Source organism: Cydia pomonella, chromosome 24 (assembly GCF_033807575.1).
Source record: "Cydia pomonella isolate Wapato2018A chromosome 24, ilCydPomo1, whole genome shotgun sequence".
NCBI classification, from domain to species: domain Eukaryota; kingdom Metazoa; phylum Arthropoda; class Insecta; order Lepidoptera; family Tortricidae; genus Cydia; species Cydia pomonella.
The window spans coordinates 11,389,433-11,408,087 of record NC_084726.1 but is presented as its reverse complement, the minus strand read 5'-3'; the positions used below and the strand labels follow the sequence as shown (position 1 = coordinate 11,408,087).

General features: G+C 43.0%; 1 protein-coding gene across 5 annotated transcripts in view; it reads left to right on the top strand.

Annotated features, from left to right (window-relative positions):
• Positions 1 to 18,655, top strand: part of LOC133531126 (RNA polymerase-associated protein Rtf1) — a 65,936-nt gene that overhangs the window by 23,337 nt on the left and 23,944 nt on the right. For all 5 annotated transcript variants that reach the window (XM_061869247.1, XM_061869249.1, XM_061869246.1 and 2 more), the window contains exons 10-18: positions 7,362 to 7,503; positions 7,794 to 7,899; positions 9,185 to 9,316; positions 11,008 to 11,136; positions 11,790 to 11,902; positions 12,911 to 13,079; positions 14,745 to 14,843; positions 15,408 to 15,506; positions 18,158 to 18,272. In XM_061869247.1, the coding sequence (XP_061725231.1) occupies positions 7,362 to 7,503; positions 7,794 to 7,899; positions 9,185 to 9,316; positions 11,008 to 11,136; positions 11,790 to 11,902; positions 12,911 to 13,079; positions 14,745 to 14,843; positions 15,408 to 15,506; positions 18,158 to 18,272 (1,104 nt within the window). The remainder of the gene's footprint in view (positions 1 to 7,361; positions 7,504 to 7,793; positions 7,900 to 9,184; positions 9,317 to 11,007; positions 11,137 to 11,789; positions 11,903 to 12,910; positions 13,080 to 14,744; positions 14,844 to 15,407; positions 15,507 to 18,157; positions 18,273 to 18,655) is intronic.

Sequence of the window (18,655 nt, the reverse complement as noted above, 5' to 3'; positions counted from 1 at the left end):
ACCAGCGCATCCTGACATGGATCGACGAATCGCAGGACAAGACGCTAACCGAGCCCGTCAAGTCCAAGAAGAGGTTAGCCAACGAGCCCCCACCGGATTACGAGACTCCAAGGCGCTCCACGCGGGAAGAGAGGCATATTCGACGTCGCTCACCGAGCCGCGAGGACCGTCGGCGATCGTTATCGCCACCGATCGAGCCCCGTACGCCGCACACGGAGCGTACACAGCTCACTCAGGAAGGAACCGTAGCGGAGTCTATGTTGCAGTTATTCGAGAAGATGCAAATGGCGGCTCGACCGGCACCGAAGGATATCTTCGAACTACCTCACTTCTACGGAGATGTGAGTGAGTGGCGAAGTTTCTACAACACGTACACCGAGACATCGAGAAGATATAAGTTTACCGACTACGAGAACGTCGCTAGACTGCGTATGGCGCTACGCGGGGACGCGAAGACATGTGTGTCACACGTCCTATCGACCGCAACTCGTCCAGATATGATTATACGAATACTGAAAAAGCAATTTGGTCGGAGTGAAGTATTGCTAGACAGAGCAATCGAAGATTTGCGCAAGCTGCCAGCGTTGGGACCTTCAGCGAACGATCTCAACAGCTTCGCAATCAAAATTATGAACATAGTGTCCACTATTATGGATATAGATCGGAGACACTACGCCGACAACCCGTTGCTGATTCGCGAAGTAACGGACCGGTTATCGCCCCATATTCGAAGCAGGTGGTGCGACTACGCACGCAATCATCGTGATACCGACGAACCCGAGATCCTGCAACTTGCTGACTTTCTGATGGAGGAAAGTGAACAAGAAATGGCGTTTTGTCATGCCCGCGCAGCCCCGAGGCGTGCGCAGGTACCGTCAGCAGCACTGAACGCGCGCGCGACCGGCACTCGTACGAATACATCCGCGCCGCGTTATCCGATTCCCGCTACCACAACCGGAGGTCGATACGCCACAGCACAGAAGGTGACGTATGCGACGCGTCAAGCCAGTACATCGAAGTCGACGTGCCTGTATTGCGGCGGCAATCATTCAACGCCGGAATGTCGCAAGCTAGCCGCACAAAGCATAGGCGCAAGATGGGAGTGGGCAAAACTCAACCGAATATGCTATAGGTGCATGGACGCGAAGCACCTCAAGATACAGTGCAAGGCGAAAGGGTGCGGTGTGGCAGGCTGTCCGCACGTGCATCATCGTCTGCTCCACGCGGAGACGACGCAGGAGCCCCGTGATAATACCGCGATGGCGATGACTCATGCTACGCAACGAGCGGCCGTAGCGCGAGTTACTACAGCATCGATCGAGCCGACGGCGGCACAAGAGCCGCAATCTACGCAAGTTACGCAACGAGAGGACAACGACCCACGAGTCTACGTGTCATCGACCCCGAACTACAACGTGTTGTTGAAAGTGTTGCCTGTAACGGTAACAGGACCGCAAGGAACAGCGCATATTTTCGCTTTTATCGACGACGGATCGACATTGTCGATGATCGATCAAGACGTTGCTGATGAGATAGGTGCAGTGGGTCAAGACGAGCCGTTATGTATTCGAGGAATAAGGAATCTCAAGCACACGTCGATAACACAGACTGTTAAGGCCACCGTGAGACCGGCGAAAGGAGGTACCGAACACGAGATTACCGTCAAGACCGTAGATGGCCTAGGAATCAGGTCACAGTCGCTCAATAAGGAGCAACTACTCAAATATAAACATCTGGCGGACTTAGGCGACGAATGCTACGTCGGAACAGGCGTACCACAGATGTTAATCGGAGGTGATTATAGTCACTTGATTACACCGACGGAAATCAGGCAGGGCGGCGAGAACGAGCCGTGCGCTATGAAAACACCACTAGGTTGGGCGTTTTTCGGTAGAATGCCACGCATCATTCGTACGAACGAGCAAACCGTGTTACACTGCCGTATGGGGAATGAAGATCTCAACGAGCAAGTGAAGAAACATTGGTCGATCGAGGCGTTAGGCGTAACGCAAAAGGAGAACGTGAGTCCGAGCGATCAACGAGCCATCGACATATTTAATAAAACCGTGAGAAAAGTTGGAAATCGCTACGAGGTTGGCCAGCTATGGGCGTCAGACGACGTGAAGTTACCACCGAGCTACGCTATGGCGCGTTCAAGATTACATAACTTGGAAACGAGAATGCGTCGCGACAAGAACTTCGCGGAGGACTACGAAGCCCAAATTCAGAAGTTGCTGAAAAAAGGATATGCCGAGCGTATTATGGAACCACCGCAAACCGACAAGACTTAGTTTTTGCCGCACTTTAGTGTTTTCAATTTGAATAAAGGCAAAGGAAGAGCCGTATTCGATTGTGCCGCGAAAAGTCAAGGAAATAGTCTGAACGACTATATTTTAGCGGAACCAGACCTGCTAAAAAGCCTACTGGGTATACTACTGAGGTTTCGCGAATGGAGCTTCGCAGTAGTAGCAGATATACAGGAGATGTTTCTGCAAATCCAGATTCGAGCCGAAGACCAGCAGAGCCAGCTATTCTTGTGGCGAGGTACGAGAAGAGACATGGAGCCGCAAGTCTACAAACTAAACAGAGTTTGTTTCGGAAACGTATCGTCACCGTTTCTCGCGCATTCAGTGCGCAATCGTAACGCAACCGACAACGAGGACAAGTATCCAGAGGCGGTCTACGATATACACAATAATCATTATATGGATGATTATGTGGCGTCCTACAAGACTGAAGATGAGCTACTGAGAGTGTCATCACAGGTACGAGACTCTCACGCCGAGGGAAACTTTCATCTACGAGGCTACGCGAGCAACAGCGAGCGACTGTTAGCGAGCATCGAGCCAGAGCTTCACGCACAAGAACCGACGCATCTAGGCGAGAAGCAACAGACCGTTCTAGGAATGACTTGGGATCCTAGCACCGATACTCTAGGATACAATACGAAGATGCTGCGCGTACCGGACGCAGTAAAGAATCACGAGCGACCACCGACGAAACGAGAGTTACTCAGCGCGATAATGTCAATCTACGACCCGATGGGACTTATCGCTCAATTCGTGATAAGCGCGAAGATAATATTTCAGCGAGTTTGGTCAAAAGGAACGGATTGGGACGCACCGTTACCGCACCAAGAAGCTGAAGACTTTTTTCAGTGGCTGAATGCACTGAAACATGTAGCTACGCTACGCATACCGCGACAGTACGAGACACCGAGAGCTGCTACGAAATATACTCTGCATATTTTCACCGACGCGTCAACGGAAGCATATTGCGCTGCAGCATATTGGCGCATAGAAAACTCAGAGCAAGAGGTTCGAGTAAGTTTAGCAGCGGGCAAAAGCAGAGTTTGTCCACTGAAGGTGCTATCCGTACCGAAATTGGAGCTAACAGCAGCAGTCATCGGAGTACGGTTAGCAGAAACGATTTGCAACGAGCAACGATACGACATCGACGAAGTGATATATTGGACGGATTCGAGAGTCCTATTAGGATGGATCAAAGACGACGCACGAAATTACAAGCCATTCGTATCACATCGATTAGCCGAGATCACCGAGAAATCGAATCGTCAAGCATGGAGATATGTACCGACCGATCTTAATCCGGCAGACCGTGCTACACGAGGCAAGCCTACAAGGAGGATCGACATACAGGACGATTGGTACAGAGGACCGCAGTTTCTCTACCTAGCCGAGGTGGAGTGGCCGAGCCGAGATATTACAGTAAACCGCACCGAAGATCTTCCTGAAAGGAAGCTGAAAGTCAAGTCAGGAATCGTTTTATCGACTACGACATCGAAAATGGAGCCATCAAGCGTATTACCCGATATACGTCGCTTCAGTAACTACGATCGATTGATTAATTCTACAGCCTACGTGCTACTTTTCATCGATAAGCTGAAATCCAAGAATAGGAGACTACAGCTACAAGTGCAACACATTAAGCGAGCAGAGCATATGTGGATACAGAATAGTCAACGGAGAAGCTTTCTAGACGAAATACGAACTCTGCACATCGGACGCGAAATCGACAGGAAATCGAAGTTATATACGCTAGCACCAGAGTTATGCGACGACGGCGTGCTACGTATGAAAACGAGATTGGGCAACGCTCCAGTACTCTACACGTCACTACATCCGATAATACTGGACGGCAGAGACTCATTCACGCGATTGCTGATTCAGAGAGCCCACAAACGATCAGCGCACATACATAATGAAGCCGTGATAAATCAGTTACGTCAAGATTATTGGATTTTGCATCTACGACCGATAGTGAAAGCCGTAGCGAGAGACTGCGCACTTTGCAAGCTACGTCGAGCTTCACCGCGAGCGCAGCCCTTCGGAGACCTACCCCCCGAGCGACTACAGGCTTATCAACGACCGTTTACCTACACCGCGCAAGACTATCTAGGCCCCATGTACGTGACAATAGGCCGGCGAAGAGAAAAACGCTGGGTCTGTTTATACACATGCCTAGTCACCAGAGCCATCCATCTGGAGAGCGTGCATAGTTTGTCGACGGACAGCGCGCTACTCGCCCTACGACGATTCGCTGCGCGACGAGGATGGCCACACACGATGTACAGCGACAACGCGACATGCTTCAAGGCGGCATCAACGGAGCTACGAGAAGCATATAAGCAGTGGCTACCACAGCTACGTGCTTACGGTCTACATCATCGGATGGAATGGAAGTTCATCCCGCCTGGTAATCCCTCTGCAGGCGGAGCTTGGGAACGCATGGTGCGTACCGTGAAGACGGCAATGGCGTACACATTCCATACAAGAGCACCGCGAACAGAAGTCTTCGAAACACTATTAGCAGAGATCGAGAATATCGTTAATAGAAGACCTCTCACACACGTTAACGTCGACCCGCAATCCGAGGAAAGTCTTACACCGGCACACTTTCTACTACTGCACAACGCAAACCTACCTATGATCGGAGTCTACGAAGAGAACGACAAGAAGCAGTGGAAGGCTGCACAGGCGCTCGCAGACCACTTCTGGCGGCGCTGGACGAAAGAGTACTTCCCACTGTTAGCACCACGTAAATCGTCCGACGAGGGAGGACGACAGATCCAGCCGGGAGACGTGGTCATCATCGCTGAACCCAATGGACCTCGCAGTGTATGGCCCAAAGGAGTCGTCGAGGTCGTCTATCCAGGCCCCGATGGACGGGTCCGCTCCGCAGACGTCAGGACGAGGCACGGGACGCTACGCAGGCCGAGCTGCAGACTGGCGGTCATCGCGTCGCAACCCATGCACCAGGAGTCTTCGACTGCGGGGACAAAATGTTAGCGACGCGACTGAAAACTTAGATGACGCTAAGATTAGTTAAGTTTAAATACGATTAAGGCTGTATTCGAAATAAAGATTTTATCCGTTAGGTAGGGCAAATATATAATTAGATTGTTATTAGACATAAGAATTATGTAATCGTTAGTTATATCAGGTATTATTCGATATTTAGGTCACGCAAACCCTAAATCCCAATTCCTTATTCGAAGAGCGAGATGGACGAAGGAATAAGAAAATAAAGAAAACTTATTCATTGGTTCATAATTATAGCCAATCACACGCAAATAAAGACAAGGAAAGGTAAAAAACAGCGAGACAGAAAATCTCGATCGTGATTGGTCAGTCAATTTCCCGTACAGAATTCGATTACGCTCAGTTGTACTATGAGACGCACATATTTAGGTTATTATCGCAGTAATTACTTCAATTAGACTACTGAATGTTACGTATAATCGTAGAGCGTGAATTGCTTAACACCCTAATATAGGTCATGTTATCGTAATCCTAGCTATTAGATAATAGCATGCCGTAAACCGTCGAGAAACGGGCTATTGTTCCGAGCGCGGGCGAACAATAGGCTTTGTATTCGTGAAGTAAGCAAGTCGGACAGGTGTTATTGTTTTGTTTCACTGACCTAGTAACCGAGTTAGCGTGTTATGCAACATTTAAGTCGATAATTAGATATTTGTGAGAATTATAGTGATGTAAGCGATAACGAGATAACACGATTTGACCCGAACAAAGCCGAATTAAGTAACCGACCAATCAGAGGGCTTGATTCAGAGCGAATCGAAACGCGTCTTATCTCCTTATCGTAAGGGTGTTCCTTTTCTACGAAATTCGTATATAAGCGAGGAAGGAACGGAGTGAAATCGTAGTCAGTCGTCGAGTGATCCAGCAACCAGAAGCCTCAAGAAGAAACCAACCGGAAGAGAACCAGAAGCGGTTCAATCGCGTAGTAGGGATTGTAGGAGTATTTTTATACCTTTGTATCGCGTGTAATAAAAGTCAGTTTTGTGCGTAACAGTAGTTTATTTAGCTATCTCCTCGCGCATCGTATTCGCTCCTCTTCACGCGGCGACGTAGAGGGCCGTGGTCACGGTCTTGGCAGTAGGAGTGGTGGCGACAGCCCGGTGCCTTCTCCATTGAGCTATCGTCGGCTGATATAGCGCCGCGGGCTGCTATAAGTGCATTACAAGTACTTTCGACAAAAATAGTTTTCGCTGAAAAAATCTCTTTCCTAAACATAAGTGCCGTGAGTTTGATACGAACTAAAGAGCCCGGTAACGTTTTTTTAGATTTCACTCAATTTATCGATACTATTTTGCAGCAAATTGTAATAAATATATTAGTATGTACCTATACATATTTCATATTGGAACCCTAAAAAGCACCGTACCCGTATAAAGTATGACAATCGTGAATTTGGTGTATTTTGGGAACATGACGTTTTGTGAATCAATTATTATGAAAATCGGGTGTTCTGATACTTTCCCGTATTTCAAATTTAGGGTATTTTGGGAAAAGAGCCTTTTGTGTACCGGTTTTTATGAGCTTCAGTCTATTTGGAATTGGCCCATATTGAGGAAAGTGCAAATCGAGAACGGTTCATTTTGGTAACAAGTTCATTTGAGTTTCATTCGTTATGAGAATAGTTTTTTATAATATTGGTAGTAATTGAGCAGTGGTATATTTTGAGATTAGTGTCGCATGCACCGGAAAGGAATTACCTTTTTGCACATGTATCGCATAACCTTTTACAGTACATATGGTGCTACTTTAGCGCACTAGTGCGAAAATTAGCATATTACGTTACTGTGTCGAACATTTAAAGGGCCATATGTACTACATGTGCGAAAAGGTAATTCGCAACTCGTGTCGATTAGAGTAGTCGCTCCTTTCAGTGACTTCAGAAATTATTCATATTTTTAAATTGGGATCGAAATTTTCCGTTTACAAGATGAATATTTCCTTAATTTCCTATGAAATTTTCGTGAAGTTTCCCACCTTTTTTGAACTTTAACCTCTGTTATCTATACTATTTTAATACAGGTCGCGGTCGTCGATCCAGCGCGTCGTCAAGTTCTTCCTCGACCGGTGGAGAAGAAACGGAGAAGAAGAGGGAACGTGAAGAAGTCAAGGAAGTCAAGTACGCGGACAGCAGAGATCAGATCAACAAACTTAGGCTAAGCAGGTATGTGCTTTTACCTTCTGGCAAACAAGCATATAGGCCCGCCTGATGGTAAGCAGTCCCCGTAGCATGTGGACGCCAGCAACTCCAGAGGAGTTACATGCGCGTTGCCGACCCTAACACTCCGCACCCTCGTTGTGCTCTGGCAACCTTACTCACCGACAGGAACACAACATTGAGTAGGGTCTAGTGTAATTTACCTGCGGTTTTCTGTATGGTTAAATTTTTTTTGTTAAATATTTTTAATGCAGTAATTTTTTTCTTCATAAAAAAATGTATGTATGTTTTTGCAGGTTTAAATTAGAAAGACTAGTGCACCTACCGTTCTTCGCTCGCGTAGTCACAGGGTGCTTCGTCCGCATCGGTATCGGGAACAACAATGGAAATCCTGTATATAGGGTAAGACAATATTTTTATTAAATATATATATATATACATTAGTAACATGACTTAAAACCATTTAGCCGGAAAAGAAACAGCAATTAAATTCGATGCTGCAAGTTAAAGCTCATCTTTTATCAAAAATATTTTTTGTAAATTTTTGGAAAAGTACTATATAAAAATTTGATATATGGAGTGTGGAATTAAATGGAGTGAAATCACTTATGGTAGAACTGTTGCAAAAATAGTTCCAAATCTCTCCAGAGTAGCGCTAGAGTAGTTATTGTTGGAGTGAAGTGTCTATGATTTTTTTTTTCAAGTATTCTAGGTACTGTAGCGCCACCTATTTAAGGTTTTTTGATGACACTTTTTGGTACATGGAGATATCATTCCTTACACTCCACCTTTTATAATTTGATAGAATGAAGATCTATACGGCGACCACCAGTTTGACAATGACATATAAACGTCTGCGTAACTTACTTTCAATGCATCTCGCATATTATCTCTAAGGCATATAAAGCTACTTAAAAACATTTTTACTCTTTAGTATTGTCGCTATTTTATCTTAATAGTACATTGTGCAACGAGGGGGGGGTAAGTGAAATTTTGGACACGAGGGTGATTATTCCCGACAACCGCAGGCTGGAGGGAATTAAAGATCCGAGTTTGCAATATTATTACCCCCGGAGTTACACACAATGTTTTTCATCACACTTGCGAAGAAAAAACTAAATTTTAAACGAAATAATTTTTGAATACGGTGACGTATCAAACATCCGCCATTTTGAAATTTCTTGACAGGTTAGCATCGAGGGCACAGACCTATTCGGCATTCAGCCACGTTTAATAATTATGTAAAAATATTTTAAACAACTGTTAAATTAATCGAATTATTTAATTTTATACATAAACAAAAATATTAAATGTTTTTGAGTTTACTTTTAAAATACTGACGTTTATAACGTCAGTATTTTAAAAGTAAACTCATTTATGCTACTTGGTTTGTATGAAAAAGTGACATAATTAAAAAAAAGCCTTAAGTCGCTAGGGAGTTATAGTTTTTTTTCACAATCCATAACTCCCCCGGGAACAAAATAGGCCTTTGTCTTTAGTACAGTCAGCGTCAAATACTTTGTAGCAGTCAAAGTGGCCAAATAGTTCGGTACACCATACTAAATATATGGTGTACCGAACTATTTGGCTACTTTGGTAGCTACAAAGTATTTGACGCTGACTGTACACCTGCATGAAATAAGAACTTTTTCGAGCAAGTGTGATGAAAATTATATGTATCTTGCAGGTAGCAGAAATAATAGATGTTTACGAAACAGCGAAAGTGTACAATCTGGGCAACACGAGAACGAATAAGGGACTTAAACTACGCCACGGGACACAAGATAGAGTTTTCCGATTGGAGTTCGTCAGTAACCAGGTAAAACTTGATTTTAAATCATACCCGTGCTTTAGACAGCGGATGGAAGCGCTGGTGGCCCAGCGGTGAGAGTGACTTGCAATCCGGAGGTCGCGGGTTCAAACCCCGGCTCGTACCAATGAGTTTTTCGGAACGTATGTACGAAATAAGCGGTGGTGGCCGAGTGGATATGACGTCCGACTTTCAATCCGGAGGTCGTGGGTTCAAATCCTGGCTCGTACCAATGAGTTTTTCGGAACTTATGTACGAAATGTCATTTGATATTTACCACTAGCTTTTCGGTGAAGGAAAACATCGTGAGGAAACCTGCACACATCTGCGAAGAAATTTAAAGGTGTATGTGAAGTTCCCAATCCGCATTGGGCTAGCGTGGGGACTATAGCCCGAGCCCTCTTGCACATGAGAGGAGGCCTGTGCCCAGCAGTGGGACGTATATAGGATGAATTATTATTATTATTATTATGTACGAAATATCATTTGATATTTACCAGTCGCATTGGTGAAGGAAAACATCGTGAGGAAACCGGACTAATCCCAACGAGGCCTAGTTTTACCCTCTGGGTTGGAAGGTCAGATGGCAGACGCTTTCGTAAAAACTTGTGCCTACGCCAAATCTTGGGATTAGTTGTCAAGCGGACTCCAGGCTCCCATTAGCCGTGGCAATATGCCTGGACCACGCAAGGAAGAAGAAGAACCTTTAGACAGCGGATTGGATTGAGCTTTGGCAACCTTACTCACCAGCAGGAACAACACTATGAGTAGGGTCTAGTGTTATTTGGCTGCGGTTTTCTGTAAGGCGGAGGTACTTCCCCAGTTGGGCTCTGCTCTAGATCTGGAATGACATCTGCTGTGCTGTGCCCTACCACACAAGGCGAGATGACATTCACATTGCCCATACCTCTCTTTTGAACGTAGTTTAAGGACAAATCCCACGACACGGTATTGACAACCGGTCTGGCCTAGTGGCTAGTGACCATGCCTATGAAGCCGATGGTCGTGGGTTCGGATCCCAGTTATGAGCAGTATTTGTATATATATATATACCTATATATTTTTTTTTTTTTAATTTTATAGGACATTATTACACAAATTGACTAAGTCCCACAGTAAGCTCAATAAGGCTTGTGTTGAGGGTACTTAGACAACGATATATAAATATTTATAAATACTTAAATACATAGAAAACAAATATCCATGCTCATCACACGAACAAATGCCCTTACCAGGATTTGAACCCGGGACAATCAGCTTCGTAGGCAGGGTCACTACCCACTAGGCCAAACCCGTCGTCTGGGTTATATTATATATATCGTTGTCTGAGTACCCACAACACAAGCCTTCTTGGACCGTGGGACTTAGTCAATTTGTGTAAGAATGTCCCTATAATAGTACATTACGATACAAGTGCGAAAAATAGGAAATCCGAAACGAGTGGCGTTCAATTAAAACACGACCGAAGGGAGTGTTTTAAATCGACACGAGTTGCGAATTACCTATTCGCACATGTATCGTACAACGTTTTACAGTACATATGGCCCTTTAAATGTTCGACACAGTAACGTAATATGCTAATTTTCACACTAGTGCGGTAAAGTAGCACCATATGTACTGTAATATTTATTTATTCATGTTATACCCGGGGCCAAACCAAACTGAACCTCATTCCCATTGTAATTGAGCTCAATTTGCAGGAGTTCACGGACAGCGAGTTCCAAAAATGGCACAAAGCTATTAAGGACGCGAATAAAAAACCCCCCACCATGGACTTTGTGAGGAACAAGATTCTAGAAGTTAAGGAAGCGCTTATGTATGAGTTTAAGGTAAGAAATTTGTCTTTAAAATGTCATAGAGAAACTATTTAGTTGGCTGGGTACTTGTGGTAACTTAAGCTGTAGCCAGCCAGTGAACTAGGGGGGGGGGGGGGGGGGGGGCAAGTTGACATCACCGGAGGGGGGGGGGGGGGCAGAGGGGCATACATTGTATGTGAATGGTCGTATTAACTTTAGTGATTTCAAGATTTTGCTATCCTGTATTAATTATGTTGTCATATGAGTGACATCATAGGATAATACACGGTGTTTCACGAACCCTTGATTTTAGTAGTGTTTTCTTGATCATATTTATAATATTTGATTTTTAGACCCCTACCCCCGTCCTTGACGCATCTTGGCAACCCCCTCCCCCTAATGAGGCGTCGAGTCACATATTAGGCAATTTTGTTTTTTAATGAAATCGAATTTAAGTATTATATTAATAAAAAATATTTTTAATGAAAGCAATTTTATGACACGAAACAAAATTAAGAATGTGACGTCGCATAGTTTATGACTCCACCCTCCCCCCTGGTCAAAACATGTCACATTTTCTTGACCAACCCAACCCCCGAAACGTGTCACGTAATTAATGAATCACCCCGAATATTGCTATTCTAAATAAAATTTATTTTTTCTTACATTTTTTTTTTCATTCTCAGGAAGAGGACGTAGAAAAAATAGTACAAGAAAAAGAAAGGTTCAGATCACATCCCACAAACTACGCCATGAAAAAAACGCAACTCATGAAAGAAAGAGACGTCGCACAACTAAGGTGAGACGGCAATACGATTGCGTGAAAAGAAAACACGACCTTATGTTCTTTGATGTAAGGTTTATTTTTATTCCATGTATGAAATATTATACCATGTATAAAACATCGTGAGGAAACCGGACTAATCCCAATAAGGCCTAGTTTACCCTCTGGGTTGGAAGGTCAGATGGCAGTCACTTTCGGAAAAACTAGTGCCTACGCCAACTCTTGGGATTAGTCAAGCGGACCCCAGGCTCTCATGAGCCGGGGCAAAATGCTGGGACAACGCGAGGAAGATGATTAAAGGAAAAAAATGTGTTGGGTGGCTACCGTCAACCTAATAACAGAGCAGTAGCTGACGTTCACTGGGCATCATTATAAATCTCCCTTAGCCATTTTACAAGTTATTTCGGTCTATAACTGTATGTCATCATCCGACAGTAAAACTACTGAACCCAGTTTCATGAACTTAGTCTTATATGGTGCTACTTTACCGCTCTAGTGCGATAATTACTATGTCGCAACTTTAAATGACCATATGTACTGTAATAGTTATTTACGATACAAGTTCGGAAAATAGGAAATTCGCAACGAGTGGCGATAAATGTTTTAAATCGACGCGAACTGCCTATTCGCACGTGTATCGTACAACGTTTTACAGTACATATGGCTCTTTGAAGTTTCGACATATGCACGGAAAGTGCTCATTCCCGCACGTGTGCGGAAAAATAGCACCATATGTACAGTCAGCGTCAAATACTTTGTAGCAACCAAAGTGGCCAAATAGTTCGGTACACCATATATTTAGTATGGTGTACCGAACTTTTTGGCCACTTTGACTGCTACGAAGTATTTGACGCTGACTGTACTGTAAAATGGTATACGACACATGTGCGAATAGGCAGTTCGCAACCCGTGTCGATTTAAAACACTCTTGTTTGAATTTACCCCCACTAGTTGTAGATTTCCTATTTTTCGCACTTGTATCGTAATGTACTATTTGCTAATTAGTGTTTTTTTTTTTAACAGAGGCGACGACGAAACAGTATTCGATTTAAACGCCAAAATACAAGAGTTAGAAGAACGGGCGAACCACCTCGACAAAACTAGAACATCCTCTATACAGAGCATATCATACATTAATAATAGAAACAGGAAGATGAACGTGGAATCAGCGGAAAAAGCCATTATGGAGGAGGTTAGTATTATCAAAGTAAATTTACTGCCATCAATCAATCAATCAATCAATAAATAAATAAATATTATAGGACATTATTACACAAATTGACTAAGTCCCACAGTAAGCTCAATAAGGCTTGTGTTGAGGGTACTTAGAAGACGATATATATAATATATAAATATTTATAAATACTTAAATACATAGAAAACATCCATGACTCAGGAACAAATATCCATGCTCATCACACAAATAAATGCCCTTACCAGGATTTGAACCCGGGACCATCAGCTTCGTAGGCAGTCACTACCCACTACGCCAAACCGGTCGTCAATCAATCATTTATTTCTGAGAATATGGTACAATGTTGGTTAGTAGAGGGTGTTAGGTCAGCATATTCTGCCGGCATGCATCGGCGTAGAAATATTCAGGTACAATAGTCTATACAAATATACAATATAATTATAAAATTTAAAAATTAAGAAACTAAATAATAACATATTTCGACACATGATCAATACTTTTTAACCGACTTCAAAAAAGGAGGAGGTTCTCAATTCGACTGTTTTTTTTTGTATGTAGTTACTCGATATCTTCGAGAATCGTGAACCGATTTTCAAATTTTTTTTAATCGAACGGGTATAACCCCGAGATGGTCCCGTTGGCACCAAGTCGGGGTCTGATGATGGGATCTTGGAGAAATCGAGGGACCTCTTCAAATGTTATAGGTACATGTGTGGCGCTTTTGGTAATATTTGAAGTCGGTTTTTTTTTTTAAGTTTTATAGAACGCCATTTCAATTTGATCCTTATTCTTTCACTGATATGTGTTCAATTTCTTAAATATCAAAAAGTGGCGCCATCTTACCGGGCACTACCTAAAGGTTATGGTCGCTCGAAACGATGTCGCTATACAAGCTTTTATCGCTGACTGTACTTTTTTCCACAGGCAACTAATACTCATCGAGCCAATTCTAAAAACCCCAAACACAATTAGATTGCGTTGTTTTATCACAGATTTCCTATGTCCACCTCTTGTCTCCATCATCAGATCAGCTCCATGGTACCATAATATTGCATTGTCACCCGACCTACATATGTATGCAAATTTTCAGCATCATCGGAAACCGGGAAGTGGATCAAATTTAACTTGCAAGATTTGATTACAAACAGACAACGGTCAGGTGAAACTAAATAAAAGCTTGTAAAAAATTATTAATAATAATAAAAAAGAATAATAACAATAATAGGTCAATTTCATGCATATAGTAAAGTGGCAAACCCAATTTTTTCATAATAATTCATATTTATAATATTCTAGCTATCACGGTTCATGAGATACAGCCTGGTGACAGACAGACAGTCTGTCTGTCAGATGGACAGCGGAGTCTTAGTAATAGTGTCCCATTTACGCTTTGGGTACGGAACCAAAGAGTACAAATTGAAATTGGTATAAAAGGCGGACTTAATGCTTTAACACATTCATTGCCAGGAACCCACCTGGCGGGCGCTCGTGAACTTTGTTCAGATGCCGGGCAACCCGCTGGGCGGGTTGTTTTGTACGCAGCTATAGAACACCGGTTTCTGGGGTAGTGCGCCGTTTTTTGTCTGGCAGTGAATGTGTTAAGGCATTTTCTACCAGTCAACCATTAGGCTAAACAATTTTTTTTTAATTATAAATTTACAGGTCAAAGCTATGAAAGGAAAGAAAACAGATGACCCTTTCACCAGGCGGCACACGAAACCTGTCATGAACTTCAAATCTCACCAGGGCGGCAGAGCACAGGTAAAAACTTTAATCAATATATTTTTTAATATACAAAGAAGCATACGGCCCTGATGGTAAGCAGTCTCCGTAGCCTATGGACGCCTGCAACTCCGGAGCTACATGCGCGTTGCCCCTAACACTCCGCACCCTCGTTGAGCTCAGGCAACCTTACTCACCAGCAGGAACAACACTATGAGTAGGGTTTTTTTTTTAATACTACGTCGGTGGCAAACAAGCATACGGCCCGCCTGATGGTAAGCAGTCTCCGTAGCCTATGTACGCCTGCAACTCCAGAGGAGTTACATGCGCGTTGCCGACCCTAAACCCGTCCCCCCTCGTTGAGCTCTGGCAACCTTACTCACCGGCAGGAACACAACACTATGAGTAGGGTCTAGTGTTATTTGGCAGCGGTTTTCTGTAAGGTGGAGGTACTTCCCCAGTTGGGCTCTGCTCTAGATCTGGAATGACATCCGCTGTGCTGTGCTCTACCATACAAAGCGAGATGACATTCACAATGCCCATACTTCTCTTGAAAGTCGTTTAATTTTCTAATAAAGATTATTTTAACTTTTTTTTTTTCAGGAACTAATGCGCAACGAGGAAGCGGCGGCGGAAGAAATGAAACAGAGAGCGGAGGAAGAGAAAGCGGCGAGAGAGAGACAGGAGAGGGAGAGATTAGAAGTAAGTAATAAATAAATAAATAAATAAATAAATATTATAGGACATTTTTACACAAATTGACTAAGTCCCACAGTAAGCTCAATAAGGCTTGTGTTGAGGGTACTTAGACAACGATATATATAATATATAAATATTTATAAATACTTAAATACATAGAAAACACCCATGACTCAGGAACAAATATCCATGCTCATCACACGAATAAATGCCCTTACCAGGATTTGAACCCGGGACCATCGGCTTCGTAGGCAGGGTCACTACCCACTAGGCCAGACCAGTCGTCAAATAATAATATAGTAATATATAGTAATATCGTGTGCAGGTTTTTTACCACGTGGCAAACAGGCACACGGCCCGTCTAACTAGCAATTGTCATAGGCTATAGACGTGTGACGACTTTGAAGAACCGCATACTGTACTTTCTCGAGAAAACCTTGGGCGTTCAATCCACTTCAACAATTTTTTTATCAGTCGTTGCCTTGATTATAGTTCGTGTCATCCACGATGACGCGCAGATTTGTCACATCTAACCTGTAATAACATGACATTACAAGTTAAGCCACGCGTCTTCATGAATGACGCGATCTTTACCTAATTTATCTATGGTCACTCTTTGAACCATGGTTTCATAGTATTTAACATATATTATTAAATTCACCAAAAAAGCACGTTTTCTATAATGGACACGTTAGTAGAAAGCGTTACAATATTTATTCTGACCTTTCTTCCTCGCGTTGTCCCGGCAAAAGGTTGCCTTACAGTCCTAGGTGTGTAAGGCTGTATGAAATTCCTTTACATATCATCATCACTCATCGCACCTGATATGTAGTATTTCCGGACCTAATTTGAAGTAAGTTATGTCAACATTTCATTACAAGTTTGAGAAAATAACTATTTCTGAAGATGATATGTAAAGGAATTTCATACAGCCTTACACACCTAGGCCTGTACGGCAACCTTCTTTTGTTTTTAAACGTCAAATTATGGCACGTCTTGGCATTCAACCATTAAAAAACCTATAAGTAAAATTCTGCCATTTTTTTGTCTTTTTTGCGTTTTTTTTTTTCTTTTTTGTCTTTGTTTAATATTATTTCAGGGATCCAAAGGGGAACAAAAATTTCATTATTTTTGCGCTAAGACGCACGGTTTAGGAGATCCAGCCCTATAAAGATTTCTGCATGACTGAAAAAAATAAAACTTATTGGGGCTGTATCTCCTAAACCGTAAAAAGTAATCAAATTTTCGTTCCCCTTTCGGTATCAACAAACAAAGAAAAACAGCGTAATAGCCCGCGTGATAGCGCCAAAATAATTACATTTTTGTTCCCCTTCAATACCCCACGCACGGAATAACTTATCACATCAAGACATGAAACAATCATCATCATCTTTTTTTTTTTTAATTATTTCATTGCAAGTTTGAGAAAAGCACTATACAAATCTCGGCGGGAAATGGGGTTGCCGGCCGCGTCTCCCTATTCGACCTCGCTACGCTCGGCCGTCTATATCTACTTGGCCTGCAACCCTTCGTTTCCCGTCCTCTATAGTAATGTACTATTACAGTACATATGGCCCTTTAAAGTTGTGACATAGTTACGTAATGTGGTAATAATCGCACTAGTATAGTAAAGTAGCACCAAATTTAAACGAGACTTAAGTTCATGAAACTGGGTTCAGTAGTTTTACAGTCAGATGATGACATACAGTTATAACTCGTAAAATGGCTAAGGGAAATGATGATGCCCAGTGAACGTCAGCTACTGCTCTCGTATTAACTTGACGGTATAACATCTGCTCTCGTATTAACTTGACGGTAGCCCCCCAACGAGATAACATTTTTTTTCATTAATGATCATCTTCCTCGCGTTGTCCCTGCATTTTGCCACGGCTCATGGTCCGCTTGGCAACTAACCCAGAGGATAAACTAGGCCTTATTGGGATTATCTTATCTTATCTTCTAATTTCCGGGGGCCCTTGCGGATACACTTCGACCCATAGGGATCTTTTGTGTAGTTGCCCCCTAAGGAAAGACCCATTAGCTACTCAAGAGCCTTTTTGACCATTTCCATGTGTCGGATGATGGAGCTTATGGGTAGCCTTTTGAATTCCTTTGGTTCCAGATAGCCTGCTCCAAAGTCCTTCATTCTTTGTCTGGCGAGGGCGTGACATTCACACATTAGGTGTGTTACTGTCTCTTCCTCTTCACCACACATTCGACAATCGGTGTTGTCGGAGTGTCCCATCCTGGCCAAAACCCCTTTGACCCCATAATGGACCTGTTATAATTTGGAGTTGTCTCCTGCTAAGTTTCCATAGCTTTTTGCTCCAACCGGAGTCTACTCCTTGTATGCAGAGCTTTGAGTGCTTTAGACCCGTCAGACTGTCCCATTCTTTTTGGTGTCTGGTCTTAGTGTGGTCTTTGATAGCCGTTATAATGGTTCCTTATTGGGATTAGTCCGGTTTCTTCACCGAAAAGCGACTGGTAAATATCGAATGATATTTCGTACATAAGTTCCGAAAAACTCATTGGTACGAGCCGGGATTTGAACCCGCGACCTCCGGATCGCAAGTCGCACGCTCTTCCCGCTATGCCTAGCGCTTTTTTTTGCAATAACAAATATTGTTGTCTTTAAATAAAACTTTTCTTTCCAGCACACTCAAGAATCAGACAAGCCCAGATCCCAGGCTACGGACAACGCGAGCCTCTACTCTCTACACGATTTTGACATCAATATAGATTTGGACCTCCCCGTCGGCGTCGGTAGCAGTAAGTACACTTTTATGAACGAGTTCCTCGTGAACGTCAGCTTTCGCTCCGTTGGTGGATTGAAAACAATAGAAAATACATACAAAAAACGGAGTCAGACCGTACCCTTCGACTTCAGTATAGATTTGAAGCTCCCCGTCGGCGTCGGTAGCAGTAAGTACACTTTTATGAACAAGTTCGTGAACGTCAGCTGCCGCTCCGTAGGATTGATAAACGCTAGCCAACCAAACAGGTAGAAAATAGATTTAGATATTTATTCTCATATAATTTAGTCATAATATTAAATTACAATATAAATTATCCTACGTTAATCTAAACACGAATTTATATTATAATTATACTTAATAATATAATTATATCAAAAAGAATTTGAAATAGACGTG